Below are 19773 nucleotides of genomic sequence, written 5' to 3' on the forward strand. Positions count from 1 at the left end.
TAGAGGAGTGGCGGCCGAGTCCAAAGGCGCTGCAAGCCCTTCCCCGCCTCGAGCGCTTGGAATTCGCCGCGGAATTCGGCCTAGCCTTCCGGGACCCGCCCCTGGGCCCCTGGACCCGCCCGTCTCAGCGGGTCAGCGCGCGGCGATTGGCGGCGGGGCAGGGGCGGAGCTCCGGGAGATGGACTGAGGGGGTCGGGCCTGGGTCGGGACAAAAGCCTGGAAGGGCCGCCGTTTCAGATTTCGGTTTCTGCGGAGGCCGTGTCACCGGCTGAAACAGCTGGAGCACAGCTGGGATTGCCAGAGTGTGCGCTTGTGGGTTAACCGTGAGAGGGCTGTGGCGTTCCCGGGTCATTGCAAGCGTACCTTCTCCTGCAGGTAACCACAGGCTTCGAGGGGCGTCTCCGGCCCCTGGCTTTTGTGGGGAGGCTCTGTCAATAGCTGGAGTGGGAAAAAAGAAGGAAGCTCAGATCTTTGGTATGGTAGGGGCAACTTAGCGGCGAGTCGTGGTCGCAAGGCAGGGGAAAAAATTCCAGGTATTGGGCGTGGGAAAAAGAAATGGGGAGGAAGAAGGTGCTGGATGCCTGGATGTGTAGAAGGTCGCTCTAATGCAAGGGAGGACGAAAACTGGGCGGCGGAAGGTTGCATGCCATGACAGACGGAAGGCCAGGTCTGCAACAGAAAGGAAAATCGGGGTGGGAGGATGCAGGGACGCGTGGAAGACTAAGTCTTGCGTTTGCGGGGAAGAAAACGTGCGGTCTCGGGAGCTGGAGGACTTGGGAGTGTGCATCGACCTTGGGCGGCTGGGACTGGCGGTGCGGCGAGCTGGATGCGTCCGCCTGGGGAGCCTGAAAGGGGTCGGCGAGGGGCGTTCGCTAGGCCACCTGGTGGCGGTCGGGGGCGGAGTGAGGGTGGAGGAAACCACGCCGCCGCCGGCATCTCGAGTTCTGGGGGAGGCGTCCTTCGGCCTGCTCCTGGCGCCCGGGTTTTAAAGGTCCCGGCACCTGGGAGGGAAGGGGCGGACGTGGAGACCTGGAAGGAGAAACCGAGCCAGCTTCGGTTGCAGCCCTCTTGCACAATGGCCACAAGGACGCATGCAGGCCATGAGCCCGCTGGTCACAGCGTCCCCTAAGAACGTGCCAACCCCAAGACTAGCTAACGGACGACGAACTTGGGACTCCCCACGGACGCACCCTCCAGTGTGTGCAGAGATATTTACTTTATTTGAAAGGCGCCTGCGGACCTAAAACTGCCCTTTGCCCCGCCCCGCCTGGGAACACTCAGCACTGTACTTTAAACCAGACAAACCGGGTTTCCTGGCCCGTATCGAAATCAGCTAAATTCTCCTGACAGGAATGCCTTGTACCTTACCTTTCTCTTCCCTTTTTTGATTTGTTTTAGGAGATAAACTGCACTCAGCTGAGTCTGCAAGATTGAGAGGAGTTGGGGTGATTATAAGTTGTAAAGGTGAGAATTAGCAATTTCTCCCATTCTTTGGTATGGCAATACTGCGTTTAATTGGTCTTGGAGGTCTTGGAAGTGGTCGGAGCCACTGCAAGGGAGTGAGTCAGGAATATTTCCAACAATAAATTGCACTTGCTTCCTAGTTTCTTTCAGTCTAGTCTTCTCTGCAAGAAACTTTGGTTTTTGGGGGGGTTTTACCCAGAAATTAATGTAGTTTATGCACTCAGCCCCCCAAAAAATGTGGCTAAAAATTTTGAATCATGAAAATAAAATTAAACAGGGTGAGCAGCTCTTCTTTCTTAAACTACTTTGTATTAGTCCAGGTTTATTTTCTAGCATTGCACATGTGTGTCAGGAGATTGGAATTCAGCTGCTTTCAGAATAAATGAACTGGCTTGTTGGAAAAAGCCTTCCTTCTGAAGTCAGGGTTTGGGTGGAGACAGAAAATCTGAGGGACCAGGGTAGAAAGTGAATTCAGTGGTGGCTAATGCTCACTGCATGGAATTCAAATCTAGGAGAAATAAAATAGTGTCCTGTATTGTGGTAAGCCAGGGTCTACAATAAAGCTTCACTTTTTTAGTGAAAAGATAGTAAAAATGTAATGGATAAGTAACGTGAAGAAAACATGAAGTGTTTCAGTTATGCATTATGAAATATAGAAAGATTACTGCAGAAAGTGTTTCAACTGAGAAGAAAATAGTTAACTAAAAAACATTGTCACTCATTATTGAAATTTCAAGTATGATGTATGACCTTTTATTAACTGTATTTGCCGTCAAAGAAAAATAGCCATCATAACCCTTGCCTAATACTATGTAGGAGTATGGCCTCAGAAATGTATCAAAACTAAGATAAGTTTGCTGCCTCTTTTTGTTTTGTTTTAAATACAGGGACAGATGTGACAGTGGGATCAGCATGACTAAATCATACACTTTAAGCTGTAGTTTAAATTATACTTGAAATTACAAATGGGAACTAGCTGACTCATTCACACCAGTTTGTTCACTTTTTTATTCTAGTTGAGTTCCAGATGTTTCCCCAGTAATGGTCTAGGGAACCTCCTAAATACTAATAAGCAGGATCCCAGAGTTAGAAATTGGGAAGTGAAAATGGGCCTAGGGGTTAGGAATATGTCCTGGCTTGTGGTGAGGAACTGAAGCTCACAGTCTACTAATCATTACGTTTTAAAATTTAAAGACCAAATTACTTTAGCTTAACTGTTTACAGGCCTCTTACTTCATAATTTTTTTAGTCAGTTCTCCTGACTTCCAGTCCTCAGCCATAACTTAAAAGAATAAAAGCAATCTGCAGTTATGTTGCTAGGGGGAAAAAAAGTTTCCATTAGAGCACCATGAAAGGGAACCTTTAGCAGGCTCAGAGCCTCCTCTGCCTCTCAGGAAACACGCCTTTCTTTAAAGCCTCATCCAAAGGGTGTACCCCTGCCCTCTCTGGGAATCAGATTGATTTGAATCTGGCATCCCCCCACATCCCAAGAAGACACCTCTTCCTGGAACAATTCCAATCCCCTGTCCCACCCACTGGCGGCTTGTCTTTGCCCACTAACAGCCAGAAGAACAGTCCAGGAGTTGGGATACCGAGGACAGGACAGGGGCGTGTCCTGGTCAGTAGTCCTTCTCTATACGTACAGATTTCTCTAACTGAGAAATCACTTTGTATTCAGTGTGACATCCCCAATATCCACTATTGTCTCTAGGAAAATATAGTTCCACCTGGAATTCTTCATCTTTCACTTTTTAAAGGACTTATTAAAGTTTCTTTAAAATGGATCCCTAGAACTTGTTGAATCCCCTCAAGGATAGTTGTTTTAACCAAAACAGCCTCTTAAAAGAGGGGAGATAGTAGCACACATCATTCTGCTCCTCTTGAGGGCCCAGTAAAATGAGGAGTTGGGTAGAGGTTTTCAAATAAACATGATATTGTGGAAATAATCTCATTTTATAGGACACACCAACAGTCAAGAATAATGATTACATTATTAAGGGCATGTGACAGGCTCAGGCTCCCCGACCCTCCAGCCGATCCTCCAGCCGGATAGCCTTGTGAAAGCATTTTTTTCTTTTAGCAAAGTAGAATGGAAAAATAATTTCCACCTTACAGGGTTGTTGTGAGTGTTGATTCAGAAACCACACAAGAAGCATGTAACACAATGCTTTATACAGCAAACGTATTCGATTCTAATGGTTAATGTAATTGTTATTATTAGCTTTTTATGCAGTCATGCTGTTATGAATCGTTCTTTTAGTAGTCACCAAATTGTATTTTGTTTTTACATGGTAATGAGGCAAATGATGAGATGTGTGTCTTATCATTTTTCCTCTTGAAGGTTTATTGAAGTCAAAATGTCTCAAAAAATCCAAGGCGGTTCTGTAGTAGAGATGCAAGGAGATGAAATGACACGAATCATTTGGGAGTTGATTAAAGAGAAACTTATTTTTCCCTATGTGGAATTGGACCTGCACAGGTAAATGAATCACTCTGCCAAGCAGCAAAGTCCGAAAGCATATGTGATTTCAGGGTATAAGTCGCTTTTTTACATAGATACCACTGTATCTTGTGTATAAAGCTTTTGGTGAGCTTACATGCAAATGAATGTGTAACTGGTGTGCCCCGGGTGCAGAAAGCCAAACTCTGACAGTAGGTGTTTGCAGCAAAGTAAGGGTTTATTTGCAAGAAGGGTGTGGGAGACAAGTCTCAGATCCACTCCAAATTGGTCTTTGAGTTGGGGTTGTTTTTAAAGGGGAAGAACTGAGAAGCTTGTGAAATTTCTGTGACATTTCTTAAATGTTTGTTTCAGTGGGTCAGGATGTGTCCTGTTTACCTTCTCTGGCCAGGTGGTTCATGGCTTAGGGGTCTGTTAGCTCATCTTGACCTGGAGAAACAACCTGAGTTTGTAGTAACTGATGATATCTACAACAGCAATTTTAGTCATCTGATTCTGGTTGATTAGTGTTAAATTAGCACAGGATTGAGGTCAGAGGGGACCAGCAAGGGGATAAAGTTTCAGATAGAGAGATTAATCATAAACTCAGTAAGGGAATTCGATTTTAGGGGGACGGGGTTTCATATATATATGCAAATGAATCTTCTATTTTAATTTTAACATAATACTAGAAACACTGAACTTGTCATTTTTCAGAAGAGAAGAATTATGATGGCAACAACGTAATTCTCAGGTCTTTCCAAGCCTCTATTTCCTGTGAGGGTTTTATTTGTAATAAATCAGTGGCCAAGAGCAGCATGAGGTATTATTTGCGGAGGGGAAAATAATAGAGCTACGTCCTCTGTTAATCGGTAAAGAATGTAGTTAACACAATTTTGTCCTTTGAGAAGGTTAGTGTATTTTCTGTCACTCTACTTAACTAGTCAGTGGACCTTGTTACCTTTTCATTCCTTGTCTTTTACCCTTTTCATACAATTGTAGCACAGAAAGAATTCTTGACGTTATCTAATACAACCCCGACCTTTCAGAAGTTCCCTAAACCATTTGTGTCCTGGAGATTGGAGCCTTTGCCCTGTATTAAAAGTATGTGGGGGGCTTCCCTGGTGGCGCAGTGGTTGAGAGTCTGCCTGCCGATGCAGGGGACACGGGTTCGTGCCCCGGTCCAGGAAGATCCCACATGCCACAGAGCGGCTGGGCCCGTGAACCATGGCCGCTGAGCCTGCGCGTCCGGAGCCTGTGCTCCGCAACGGGGGAGGCCACAACAGTGAGAGGCCCGTGTCCTGCAAAAAAAAAAAAAAAAAAAAAAGGTATTTGGGGACAGATATGAAAATCTCTATGGATTTCTTTCATTTTTTTTACCCCCTATGTTTTTCATACATTTGCTCATGCTCGTTGTACATTTGGACTAGGTAGAGACAGAATTTTCACAGGGGTGGAGTGGCTGAGGACTGGCAGGGTAATATGTTGAACAACACATTTCAGCCAAACTATTGGCAACAGTAAGTGTGTTTGCCTTGACCCAGAATTATTCCTCAGACTGTCCTGAGGACCTGTTTTTCGCTTGGGTGTAGACATTGAATTCACATGTTGTCATTAAATGCCCTTTTTAATTATTCTAAGCCTAAGGTGTTGATAATATCTATATTGCAGCCATGAGAGGGCGGGAGCAAATATCTGCAGAGGTCCACCAAACACACAGGAAATGACACTTCAAAAGCATCATCCAGGGACTTCCCTGGTGGTGCAGTTGTTAGGAATCCGCCTGCCAATGCAGGGGACACAGGTTTGATCCCTGGTCTGCGAAGATCCCACATGCTGCGGAGCAAATAAGCCCATGTGCCACAACTACTGAAGCCCGTGCGCCACAACTACTGAAACCTGCATGCCTAGAGCCCGTGCTCGCAACAAGAGAAGCCACTGCAATGAGAAGCCCCCACACTGCAACTAAGCGGAACTAGAGAAAGCCCAGCCACAAAGACTCAATGCAGCCAAAATAAATTAATTAATTAATTAAAGTAAAAAAAAAAAATCATCCAAGTGGTTAAAGAAGCATTTTACAAGCATTTTACATGACAATAGGTGAATTTGCAGAACTCTTCCCAGTACAGTAGCTGCAAAGATGCTTTTGAGCTGCCTTAGTAAAGAGGCATAAGGAGTTTTAAAGGACAGTCATTATGCCTAGAAGGCAAAGAGTCACTGGCTAAAGACTAAAGAATTTTTGGAGACTTAAACAAGTGTAAGTTGTTCCAAAATTGCTATTATTATTACATGATTGGTTCTTTTTGAGGGGAATGGAGTGATTCGTTTGTTTTATTTTCTGTTGGCTAGGCAGTAATCGAGGCCATTTATTCATTCTCTTCGCTTAGAAATGTTAAAAAGAGAAGCAAAAAATCCACTAATTTGCTGGCAGGTTCTTCTGATGAAAAATGTTTCCCACGAACATAAATACTGCTGACCACATTGCTTGTTTAAGTTAGGAGTAGACATTTATAGATATTGAGCACTTCCTAAACCATAAGATAAGAAAGCCAGTGGCTTTGTGTCGATGAAAAAAAAAATTAACCAATAATCGATCTAAGAAAGAAATGGAAAATTTTATTCATGCCAATTGAGGATTATAACGCAGGAGACAGTCTTTCAGAAAGCGCTGAGGACTGTTCTGCCCGCTAGAGGTGAAAGAGCAGTTGAAGTTTTTGAGTAAAGGGTTGTATTGACCCAAATGATGTATTGACAGTTTACACACAATCCACATCTGTTCGTACAAAGCAAGTAGTGGGTCATCATGACCCCTTACAACACTAAGAAGGAAGGATATCTTCTAAGGAGGTCTGGTTAATGCAAATGCACGATACACCCTCAGGGGGAGGGAGGAAGCCAAAACAGTCAAAGCAGTTTGGAATTATTATTTGGAAATACATTGTAAGATTGGATTCCCTTTTGCATTTCCATCACAAGTTGGGATATCTAAGGAAAGGAAAGTACAGGAACTGAAGCGAGAAATCTAGAGGCTTAAAGGTTCAACAAGTTTTGAAAGCTGAAAAAATTTGGAAAACTTTTAAAGCCTTGGAGAACAAAATAAACTGTTCATTACTGTTTTGTTTTTCCTGCTTTTGGCAAACTATTACATACTTTAAATAAAGCTTTACAGTCTTTTTCTATACTTCATGGACAACCAGCATTCTTTCCTGCTCTGAATAACCTGCAGTCTGGGTGTGGGTGTGTATTAAGCTATAATTCACTGGGGTATATAAAACCACTGCTGGATTCCATTACTTATTCTATAAAGTGCAGGCTTGTTTCCAGAAGAAAGAGATTTGCCCAAGATTTAGGGAAAGGTTCTTCAGATGACTAATTGTCATTAATGAAGGGGTCATTAGCTTTTTTTGGCAGTGTCCATCTCATCTGTAACTCCAACTCTTCAATGCCAAAATACTAGAAACCCTTTAAACCCTCTGACCCCTTTATTTTTAGAGCACAGTATTTACTAAGGGAAAATTAATGTTTGGGCTTGCATTCTTATGTTAATCGTGCGGAAGGCAGTCTGCAGAAAGGTTGCTGGTGTGCTATTATTGCCTCTATGGTGAAGAGGAGGCAGCAGGGCAGAGCGCAGTGGTTTCCATTTAGTTTCCTTCTAGACAGCTTCCCCCACACGGGGAGGCATGCGTGGCCTAGCAGTCCAGCTTTTCTTGGTGCTTTTTTTTAGTTGGCAGCCATCTTCTGTGTCTAGGATACATTAATGCTAAAACTTGGCAGATTTGGGTACATATGGAGTCTTCACTTTCTGCAGGGCAGGCCCTGCATGCCATCACCATGCACAGAGTGGTGCATGGGGATAGAATAGGAGTACCCTCAATCTCCTGTCAGTTTGCCTGGAAAGTTACGCTTACAATTTTTCCCTCCCAGCTATGATTTAGGCATAGAGAATCGCGATGCCACCAATGACCAGGTCACCAAGGATGCTGCAGAAGCTATAAAGAAGTACAACGTTGGTGTCAAGTGTGCCACCATCACCCCCGATGAGAAGAGGGTAGAGGAGTTCAAGTTGAAACAAATGTGGAAATCGCCAAATGGCACCATCCGAAATATTCTGGGTGGCACTGTGTTCAGAGAAGCTATTATCTGCAAAAATATCCCCCGGCTTGTGAGTGGATGGGTAAAACCCATCATCATAGGTCGTCATGCTTATGGCGATCAAGTAAGTAGTGTTGGCATAACTTGACTTTCCATATTCTTTTTTCACAGGCTTTGACTGCCCAGCAGTTCTGATTTATATGTGCTTTATTCTTATCTTTATTTTATCTTATCTACTCCCATTAAGTGAGGTACAGAATTGAGAAATGAATGTATGTATACATTTAGATAAAAGTAAATACAGATAAACTTACAGATAGGTACCTGTCTCAACACAAATGATTTTTTTCAGGCTTTTTTTTTTCTTCCTTACCTTTTTATTAGATTAAACCATATGATGTGGACATTTTTATTTAGATAATTTCCTGTGGTTCGGCCAAATCAGTGGTTCAGCCAAACCCTGTGGCTGTACAGTAAGGTCCCTTTACAGGTTTTTTGGTGTTTGTTTTATTTTGCTTCGCGTTTTAAAAAAATTTTGTTTGTTTTAATTCCAGTGCCTGGTCCCACCCTACACCAGCTAAGTCTGAATTCCATGGCATTTTAAGGCTCCCCAGATGATTCTAATGTGCAGACAGAGTTGAGAACTACCAAAGATTATATTAAACATGATCGTTTCATGCATAAAAGGAAAAACTGGCTCAGTAGTTGAAAACAGTCTCTTTAAAACATTCCCTTCCTGCTTGGGAAAAAAATAGTACAGTTTCTGTACTTCTATACAAGTAGGCTTGTTGCCAAATTAAACAAAAATTGCCAGCTAAACAAAATAAAAGTTCTGTGTTGAAACTGAAGTTTTAGACTTTCATAGAAAGCAGCTTATGTCTTAAAAGAGCCTTAAAAACAAGACTCCCTGATGCTGACACCCAGAGGCTTTGATGTAGCCGTCCTTAAAAATAGTATGGGTAGAGAAGACCACTCTCCGTTCCTGGGGGCAGGGTCACCAGGTCGTCCTTGAGGGGTAGTTCACTTTGTTCTACCGTGTGGCTCAGACTATCCCTTCATCCTGGCCAGTCCCTTCACAGATACCTCTCAGAGGCCCAGGAGAGGGGATGTAGATGGGAGTGCTACAAGCTCACTAATCCTGGGAAAACCACTCTTAAGTTCTTAGGAGTTCAATGATGTCCTTTTCCTTTCTTTTTTTTTTTTAATTATTATTTTGGCATCAATCACCTGGAAGAACAGTCATTCTATTTATTAAAGTCTAGATTGAAAATTCCAAACCTCTAGAAAGCATTTATTGTACTTTGGTGCCTCGGTTTCTGCCTTTTGAGAAATGGGAATCAATTACCACCCATAGTGAAGGACTTTATATGTCAGAAATATTCTGTGTAGAGTAGATATTTAATCTGGATCGTTATCTGACAGCTTTTCTACCAGCTGTTATTAGTATTATTCTACACAAACGTAGACAAATAGGTTTGGCTGGCATCGGCTGGTACCTGACTCTGAAAGTATTCTAATCTAAGCCATTGAAGAAGATACAAAGCAGCAAAGATTGACATAAGCCTAGTGTGGGCTGGGCGCATTTTCCATACCCATGACAAAGGTAATTGTTCTCCACAGGCCCTTTCCTAAGGGTCGTCAGCCTGTTGCAGCTGCTTTCAGAATGATTGCTTCATGTGGACAGGTCCTGGGCTGGGCATTAGTAGCAGTGATTACCATGAAGAGACCGAGTCCTGAAGGTCCAAGGACCAGATCCCGAGTCTTTTGACCCTAGATGCGTTATTTCCACTACATCACAGTTCCTTCCTTGTAAGATTGAGGGAAAAATCTAATGAGGTAATAAGGGATACAAGTTAATCACTTAAAGTATGTCATACAGTGAGAATCAGGCATTAGCATTCTCATCATCATCTTCAGTGCTATAGCTAGTATATTATCTCCCTATAGGAAGACTTCCTTGACCTCCAGGTTATAGTCATTCCTCTTCCTCTGTCTTCCAATAGCATTTTTTTTTTTTTTTTTTTTTTTTTTTTTGCGGTACGCGGGCCTCTCACTGTTGTGGCCTCTCCCGTTGCGGAGCATAGGCTCCAGACGCGCAGGCTCAGCGGCTATGGCTCACGGGCCCAGCCGCTCTACGGCATGTGGGATCTTCCCAGACCAGGGCACGAACCCGTGTCCCCTGCATCGATAGGCGGACTCTGAACCACTGCGCCACCAAGGAAGCCCCAATAGCATTTTTTATCTGTGCCCCCTTTTGACATTTGAAAGCTCTAATGTTACTTCTTTTGTATGTCTTTGTTAGGTCGTAAGCTTCATAAGGGGAAATACTTTGTTATTCTCTCTCATACCCATATCTGTACTCAGAAAACTGCCCCATGCATGGTAGGCCCCTGATAAATATTGATTTCTAATGTGTACTACCACTAACTAGGACAGTTTTGGGTTTTTGTGGGAGGTATTTTTGTTTTTGTTTTTTTAATATACCTTTTTTCCCCCATACAGTACAGAGCAACTGATTTTGTTGTCCCGGGGCCTGGAAAAGTAGAGATATCCTACACGCCAAGCGATGGATCCCCCAAAACGACATACCTGGTACATAACTTCACAGGTATGTATAAGTCCACCATGAGCTACATCTTTCATTTTTTTAGTAGATCATTTAGACAGCATTATTACTGGTTTTTTAAAGTTCTGTGAAAACTGTGTGGCTGCCTAAAAATACAACCTGAATCTACAACATTTCCATAGCACTCAAAATCAATGCCATGGCTTCCTGTGGCATTGCTAAAGGCATAAAAAGAAGTAGCCACTTAACTGGAAATGCATATAGATAATTGGAAATGCAAGTAGATAATTATGCGTCTCTCTTAAAACATGGAGGGAAGGTTGACAGGAGTCTGTTGTGCACAAATTAAACATTAATAGCCCCAAATCGCCTGTCATGTAATCCTGCCCTTTGGCTCTGGTAGGGTTTGTATTTGAAAATGGCTGCATTATTTATTTGCTGAAGTTTTCTTCTTGTCCTTCTGAGTATTTGTTCTGTGAAAGTGGAACGTTTGGTTTTTTTGCCTCTTCTTTCCCCCCGTCCTGCTGCTTCTAAGGTCCATTGTGGCAAATCCATCCCAAAAGCTGTTGAAAGAACAGAGGACCCTCTTTCTCCACTGTTAAGGTTGTTAAAAGCACTCACACGAACAAAACCTCAAAACTGACCTAGCTGTTGTTTTCCTTGACTCCTCTAAATCATATCATTTTAATGGAATCTACTTCTGCCAGAGTTTCAGCAGCTCTAACATCCTCAGCCCAAGCTGGCCCTGGGCAGTGGCACAGATTCAAGTTCTAGCTTTCAGTAATAACAAAGTTCAAACAATAAGAGCTGTGAAACACCAGTAATTACATGGAGTGTAATTATTTCTACCAATGGCAGAACGAACTTTCAGTATCCGCCAGGCAATTACAAGAATTTTCATCCAGTATTTGAAATGCAAAGTTTTCTCAGTAGCTAAGGATTGAGTTCACACTTAGAGTTTAAAAAACATGCTTGAAATTTTTAAAGTATGAAAAGAGTTTAAAAATTATTCACCTCCTGAGTGTATTTCTGGTTCATTTCAGTAGCTTTTGGTATTTCAAGAACTTTAGGATCCTAAAGACTATGTTTTTGTCATTTATGTTGCCCTTTCAGAACAAGTTAGAATGTCCTTACCTAGAACTGACTTTCCTCTGATTACGTGTCTCAGGAACTCATGGAATATTGAAGTCTGAAGCCTGGACTCAGACATGAGAGCTGGGAATTGGGTGTTTTGGGGATGGTGGGTGTATATAGACTTGTTACAACTATACCCTGTTTACCTTTCTTTTTTCCCTCATTGTCGTCCCCCCACAGAGGGTGGTGGTGTTGCCATGGGGATGTACAATCAAGATAAGGCAATCGAAGAGTTTGCACACAGTTCTTTCCTGATGGCTCTGTCTAAGAAGTGGCCTTTGTACCTGAGCACCAAAAACACTATTCTAAAGAAATATGATGGACGTTTTAAAGACATCTTTCAGGAGATATATGACAAGTAACTACAGTTCTTTTTCTTTTTTGTCACATAAGCTGGCATTTACAATATAGAATTTGTATGCTTATCCCTTTGATTGTGGGACAAATTGAGTGAAAACCATCACTATCCCATTCAGATAAGGACAAAACTGAGATTTAACAGGAGTGAGACAAAACTCTTGAATTGCTTTTAGAAGAGAAATGTGTTCTCAGATAAAGTCCCCACATTTATTTTCTTCAGGGCCAGAGTTATTTAATGTGTGAGTAAAGGTACCCTGTTAGTGATAGAAAGTTCTGATTTTTCATCGGTGTGAGTTTGAGTTTGGGCCCATTTCCATTCTTTCTGAAGCCCACTGTTATGATTTGAAACTGCTTTTGGGGGCTTCCCTGGTGGCGCAGTGGTTGAGAGTCCGCCTGCCGATGCAGGGGACACGGGTTCGTGCCCCGGTCCGGGAAGATCCCACATGCCGCGGAGCAGCTGGGCCCGTGAGCCATGGCCCCTGAGCCTGCGCATCCGGAGCCTGTGCTCCCAAAGGGAGAGGCCACAACAGTGAGAGGCCCGCGTACCGCAAAAAATAAATAGATAGATAAATAAATAAATAAATAAATAAAACTCTGCTTTTGGGAATTCCCTGGTGGTCCAGTGGTTAGGACTCCACGCTTTTACTGCCAAGGGCATGGATTCAATCCCTGGTCCAGGGAATTAAAATCCCATAAGCCGTGGGCCAAAAAGTTTAAATTAATTAATTAATTGATTGATTTTATTAAAAATAAATAAATAAAATTAAACTCTGCTTTAGTGGAGTCATTTGAACTTAAGTCTACATTTATAACAACTTTGAGTTCAACAATACCTGAGCACTTGTTGACTTTTAAGATGTCATCCCTCCCTTTTAGATACAAGCATTCAGGCCACGGCTAGGATTTTAGGTATCTTTCCTGAGACATTTTAATTCCTCCTACTTCCTATCTTATCAAACCTAGAAGCTGTCCTAGTTTCCTGAATGATATTGAGCAGCAAAGTAGTCTTTTTCTCTGCGATTACATTCTTAAAGTAAGCTGAATCTCATGAATCTCATTAGTGGTGTATTGAAAACTGTGAAAGTAGTACTTGGAACACTCCACCGTCTTGCTTAATTCTCACATCTCTGCAGAGTGGATGAAATCACCCTTACAGAAGGGGAAATTGGGGTTTCACAACTAGAAAATGAGTGGGCAGAGAATTGAGCCCATGTCTGTCTGGTTCCCAAATTTGTGTTGCTTTAACTAAAATGTGCTGCTTCCAACCCCACCCCGACTCCTTTGGAGAGGCACATGGTATCCCAACAAAACCAGTTTTTTTTGTCGGTTGTTCTCTTTTCTTTCTTGTTTCTTAGGCAGTACAAATCTCAGTTTGAAGCTCAGAATATCTGGTATGAGCACAGGCTCATCGATGACATGGTGGCCCAAGCTATGAAATCAGAAGGAGGCTTCATCTGGGCCTGTAAAAACTATGATGGGGATGTGCAGTCGGACTCCGTGGCCCAAGGTAAGGAGCTGGAGAACCAAGTGGAGGTGGGCTTGGCCTGCAGCAGACAGGTCAAGCCCTGCTAGCTCTCTGGTGCAGGAAGGGGGATTCTATAGCCCTTTGCTGCTAAAAGTCGTGAAATGTTAACACCGCAAGGCGTCCAGGTCTGTCTTCTCAGCTGACAGATGAGGAAATTAAGCTCAGACTGGGTAGGCGACTTCTGGCAGGGACGCACAGGAATTAACTCGTGGGTTGAGACTCCCGGCTCCAGCCTCAGAGGCTGACATAGCTTATATCTCAGCCCTTTCCCCGCTTGAAGCTTCCCTGCCTCCAATGGTAGCCCAGCGGCCAGATCTGAAAACCACTCCCCACCCTTATCTGCCTTCTGATGAGAACCTAAAAAGCTAGGGGACTCGGGCAAGGAGGGCTCAGGGTTGTCTCCTAAGCGAGGGGCCTCCCTCCGAGAGCCCATTCATCTGGAGACAGTTACAGGTCATGCCCCTTTTGCCAGCCTTGACCGCTCTTCTGTCACCCTGTGAGACACATGTGTTTACTGCTTAGCTTGAAACGCACAGAATTGAGCAAAGAAGCCCCGGGCTCTTCACAGAAATTCCAGGAACCCGGAGCTTCATGCCAGAGATAAGGACCAAATGAGCAAAAATGCTCCCTTCCCTGATTTCCTGGGCACCAAGTTGCCCTCCAACTTCAGTTACTCAGGGTAGCTGTGTAAACTGAATTTCCCCTGATGAATGTTTGTGGTAGCTTTAATTATGTTTGCTTTTCCCCAGGAAGTACTACTTTTTCTTTCTCTTATGAAAAGTTAATCATCTCCTATCAGTGTGAAAATCAGTAAATCTGCCTGGTTAAAGATAATGTTTCTGTCAGATAAATGAGTTAACCCAGTTCTCCTTCTTTACCCTCCTTCTGTTTCTCTTTCGTCCTCACCATTGTTTATATTGAATGCAGCAGAGGAAGGAGTGTTGCTTTGTGGTGACTCTGTGGTGCGTAAGAAGGGTTCCTGGTAATGACCCAAATCATTCCATCATTTCTAAATGTCCTCATAGCAATAAGAAGAGGGTATCTGGAAGGATATCTCCAATGTAATTGTCAAGTTATGGAGGTTCAAAGGATTTCAAAATAGGAATGTGGAATTGCAGTGTCCAGCAGTACACCGATAACATACCTCTCTGTGTCTGAGCAGCGCCTGTAGATAAAGGTGACCTCAATGTAGCTAAACAGATTAAAAGGCAGCCAAGCTGTTCTTTCTTCCTTTTTTTTTTTTTTTTTGGTGGTACGTGGGCCTCTCACTGTTGTGGCCTCTCCCGTTGCGGAGCACAGTCTCCGGACGCACAGGCTCAGCGGCAATGGCTCACGGACCCAGCCGCTCCACGGCATGTGGGATCCTCCCAGACCGGGTCACGAACCCATGTCCCCTGCATCGGCAGGCGGACTCTCAACTACTGCACCACCAGGGAAGCCCCCAGCCGAGCTGTCCTTACGTTCATTCTTCTCTAGAGCGATGAACTACTTTGGACTCACACCAAACATTTTATTTCTGTCCTCAGTTTTGACAGTGGTACCAACTAGTGTTTCCTAATATAAATAGACACATTCACCGTGATATGGCCCTAAACGTCTCCAATCAATGAATATTTGAGACTCTACTAAAGCCTCATACCAACACAGTGATGGGAAAGGAGCTGCTAATTCAGTACAGAAATTGCCATTGTACTCAAAGATGAGTTTAAAAAGGGTTTATTTACTTATTCTCAAACAGAGTAGCAGCCTATTATAAATTTGCATTATTAACTCCACATAACTCCACAGGTGTTATTGGGAGGTAGCAGAAATGGAGAAAAGTGTTCTTGGAATTCGAGTGTAAAAGAAGAAAAAAGAAGAAAAATCAGTTGTATGGTCTTAAAATTTGTAATGTGGTTCTCTGAATAGGAAACCACAGAATAGAGTCGTTCTGGGGAGGCTGTGAAAGAGAGCAGGGGTGAGTGGGAGGTGCTTGGATCCATCCCATTCTGTGTTTTTTTTTTCTGTTTGTTTGTTGGGTTTTTTAAATTTATTTATTTTTGGCTGCGTTGGGTCTTTGTTGCTCTGTGCAGGCTTTCTCTAGCTGTGGCGAGCTGGGGGCTACTCTTCGTTGAGGTGCACAGGCTTCTCATTGCGGTGGCTTCTCTTGTTGCGGAGCACGGGCTCTAGGTACGCAGGCTTCAGGAGTTGTGGCTCACGGGCTCTGGAGCGCAGGCTCAGTAGTTGTGGCGCACGGGCTTAGTTGCTCCGCAGCATGTGGGATATTCCCAGACCAGGACTTGAACCCGTGTCCCCTGCATTGGCAGGTGGATTCTTTTTTTTTTTTTTTTTTTTTTTTTGCGATACGTGGGCCTCTCACTGTTGTGGCCTCTCCCGCCGCGGAGCACAGGCTCCGGACGCGCAGGCTCAGCGGCCATGGCTCACGGGCCCAGCCGCTCCGCGGCATGTGGGATCCTCCCGGACCGGGGCACGAACGCGTGTCCCCTGCATCAGCAGGCGGACTCTCAACCACTGCGCCACCAGGGAAGCCCGGCAGGTGGATTCTTAACCACTGTGCCACCAGGGAAGCCCCATCCCATTCTGTTTTTAATCAGCTTTCTCTTCCCAGTCCCACATGAGCCTGTGAGCAGCTTGATGGCGGGAGACAACTCATTAATCTTTATTTTCCTGGAACAGCAGAGTATCTGCACATAAGCATGACAGTAATATATTGAGCTCTTACTCTGTGGTGGGTACTAGTCTAAAGAATAGGAATATGTATTCTTTTCATATATATTCACGAACGTATGCATATTCATCTAGTTCTCACAACAACCCTATGAAATAGGTGTTTCTACTATTCCCATTTTACAGGTAAGAAAACTGAGCCACAGTAGTTAGGGAGTCACGGAACTAGGGTGGAATGCAGGCAGTCAGACCATGAGTTCGTCATCATGGAGCAGGTGCCTCTGAGGTAGATAAGTGAAGAAAAAGCACAGCCTTTTCTGAAAGGCAGAAGAATTATTGGTGACTCCATGTGCTCATGTTTATTTTGCTCACTGAGACCTGTCAAGACGAAGTCATTTTCTCTCATCCCTGGGAGACCCAGTGCTCTGCGTGCAGTTGAATCCCTTACTTCATGTTCCACCACTCATAGGTTATGGCTCTCTTGGCATGATGACCAGTGTGCTGGTTTGTCCAGATGGCAAGACAGTAGAAGCAGAGGCTGCCCACGGGACTGTAACACGTCACTACCGAATGTACCAGAAAGGACAGGAGACGTCCACCAATCCCATTGGTAAGACATTGTTTGCTGCTACGTTGATTTCCAACCAGAATAGAAATCTCCAAAGGGGCTCAGACGTGTTCCTTTGGCTGCCCAATGCCTTGTATATAAAATCCTCACCAAACAGCTGATTGGCTCTACTCATAAGAACTGTTTTAATATGTTTCTTAAAATATACACAATATATGCTTTTCCAGTTTGTGGGAGAATATTCATTACAGAGAAGAATGTTATCAACAAGCATTTTCCTTTTTCTCTGCTACAGTGAAATGTCACATGTAGCTAAGAATCTAAAGCCACATTGTTAGATCCTTTTAACTAGGTTTTAGGGATAGCACTTTAAAACAGGTTATAGCCTGGAAAGAGGAGAAGAGACCAATATAGACAAGAGGTAGAAGAGATTGTGACCTTTTCCAAATTCGTAAATGCCTTAAGCGTCATGTATTCCTACCCTGAATATGTGCTTTCTTAAAAGTCTAACAAAATCCAAAACATTTCCTCTACAAAAATGCAGGTTTTTTGAAAAGTTTCAATTTGGTAAAATGTTTCCAACTTTCCTAAAATTTAGAGCTCATGCAGATAGCATCCAATGAAGTCAGTTGCCTAAACAAACAAACAAAAAAAATGTTCTATTTTGGGGAACTGAGGTACTTGGGAATATTTCTAACCAATGTGATTGAAGTGTGCTTTTTTTTTCTCCCTGTCTTTTAGCTTCCATTTTTGCCTGGACCAGAGGCTTAGCCCACAGAGCTAAACTTGATGATAATAAAGACCTCAGCTTCTTTGCAAAGGTTTTGGAAGAAGTCTGTATTGAGACCATTGAGGCTGGCTTCATGACCAAGGACTTGGCTGCTTGTATTAAAGGTTTACCCAAGTAAGTATAAGATGCCCTAAGCTCTGTGGTCAAATTACCATTTATCCTCCCTGGACTCAGAATATCAAGTGCTTTTTGGAGTTGCATGAATTAGTATTTGTCATCTGGTTCAGGAGTCAGCAGACATCTGTAAATTGTCAGATAATAAACATTTCAGGCTTTGTGGAACATACGGCAATTATTGAACTTTGCCTCCATGGCAGTAAAGCCGTCAGTGGTGACACAAAAGCTAATGGGTGTGGCAGTGTTCCAATCAAACCCTGTGTACAGAACTGGGCTGCAGCCCAGACTGGGTTCATGGGCCAAGCTATAGTTTGCTCACCCCTGATCTAGTTACAATCAAGTGGGTGGCAAGGTTCTGCTTAATTTAACAAGAAAATTATAGGCATTTAGAAACAAAGGGACCCCCAAGACTATTTTATTCCACCTCTTTATTTTCTTCAATTTACAGTAAGAAAAGTAAGCAGTGCAGGTATAAGATGTCCGGTTTATCATAGTCACTTCCTTAAGTATCTGTAACCAGCAGTCAGATATTTGAGGGCCCATGTATCACCCAGGACTTTTTTGAGAACATGGTAGCCTGTATCCCAGCTGGATCAGCTGCTGATCAGGGATTCCTCCCTCAATCAAAGTTGGCTACTATGACTCACATCAAGAAACAATACTAAAATTTAACACCAATCCCGTGTCCCATCCATGTGTCCTCAGAGATCTCTGTTAGGGTCAGTATACCTCAGTAATGGGGATACACTCCATCACTAAATCTTTCTTATCTTAAATTTCCAGCAACAATACAGTGTCTGCAATGTTCCTATGGGTGTGTTACTTCCAAGCCGATTTGAATAGGCACCTATTAGCAGGATTAGATAGCCAGTCCATTGTCTTTTGCTTTTTAAGTAAGACAAAGGTAGAAATAAGAGCACTAAAGCTTTTCTTTTTTTTTCAATGTGAAAAGAAGTGATGAAATTGTGTTTATTTTCAGGTTATAAATTATATATCTATAAAATTCAAACAATTCAACAAAAAAAGGCTAAGGTAGCTGGATACTAGATAAATAAGCAACAACAAAGTAGCTTTTCCTTACACCACCAATAAACAAAAATGGAAATGGAAGAACCATCACATTCACAGTGGGAGCAAAACTATTTTTTTTTGAAATATTTGAAAAACGTATTTGAAATATTCTATTTATGATAACATCAAAAAGAATAAAATACTTAGGAATAAATTTTTACAAAAGGTTTTTTTTTGAGGACATGTGACATTTTGTGGGGATATGAGTAAAAGCATCACTGTACCTGGATATGTTCTATTATTTTTAAGAATGAGGAATAAGAAGTGGGATGATTTCAGTGTCCCAGGCATTAGTCTGAATGAAGCTCTGGGGCAGTTTCACCCTCAAAGCTACATGGCCAGGAGCCTCCTGTGAGTGTGTGTGTGGCCCAGCCTCTGCTCAGACTGCCTGTAACCTGGGTTAGCCCCTTGAACCTTGAACGCAGGCATTGGCCATAAACTTATAGCTTGTTCACATTAATCAGTTTTCTTCTAGAAATAAATAGAATGTCACTTTAAGTAGCATGTCTAGGACTTTTCCTCTACCTGCCACCAGATCAAAGACAAACTAAATTTCCTTCTTTTCTTTTTCCTCTGCTATTAGTGTGCAGCGTTCTGACTACTTGAATACATTTGAGTTCATGGATAAACTCGGAGAAAACTTGAAGACAAAACTAGCTCAGGCCAAACTTTAAGGTCATCCCTCGTCTTTGGAGGATGTGTGTTTTGGGTAACTAGGTCCACTGGTTTACATTTTTCTCTATAACACTCAAGGGTAAAGGCAAAATCAATTCTGTAATTTGTTTAGAAGCCAGAGTTTATCTTTTCTATAAGTTTACAGCCTTTTTCTTATCCATACAGTTATGCCACCTTTGTGAACGTGGCAGGGGACTTTTTTTAAATTTTATTTTACTTTCTACTAGTAGTCTAGGAATTACTTTTAGTGTCCATTTGTACTCACTGTCACTTTTCTTCATGTTCTGATATAAATGACCAAAATGAA

At 42.9% G+C, this 19773-nt stretch overlaps 1 protein-coding gene across 1 annotated transcript; it reads left to right on the forward strand.

The window, feature by feature from the left end:
- Window positions 1-272: 272 nt before the first annotated feature.
- On the forward strand, window positions 273-19465 carry IDH1 (isocitrate dehydrogenase (NADP(+)) 1; the record flags this gene model as incomplete). The annotated part of the gene is made up of 10 exons (XM_079710164.1): window positions 273-375; window positions 1399-1464; window positions 3806-3943; window positions 7826-8117; window positions 10496-10601; window positions 11874-12051; window positions 13409-13560; window positions 16715-16855; window positions 17555-17717; window positions 19375-19465. Exons 3-10 carry the CDS (start codon window positions 3822-3824, stop codon window positions 19463-19465), a joined length of 1245 nt encoding a protein of 414 aa, XP_079566290.1. The 5' UTR covers window positions 273-375; window positions 1399-1464; window positions 3806-3821.
- Between the last annotated feature and the right edge of the window lie 308 nt (window positions 19466-19773).

Source organism: Hyperoodon ampullatus (assembly GCF_949752795.1).
Source record: "Hyperoodon ampullatus genome assembly, chromosome: 8".
In the NCBI taxonomy this organism is placed as follows: domain Eukaryota; kingdom Metazoa; phylum Chordata; class Mammalia; order Artiodactyla; family Ziphiidae; genus Hyperoodon; species Hyperoodon ampullatus.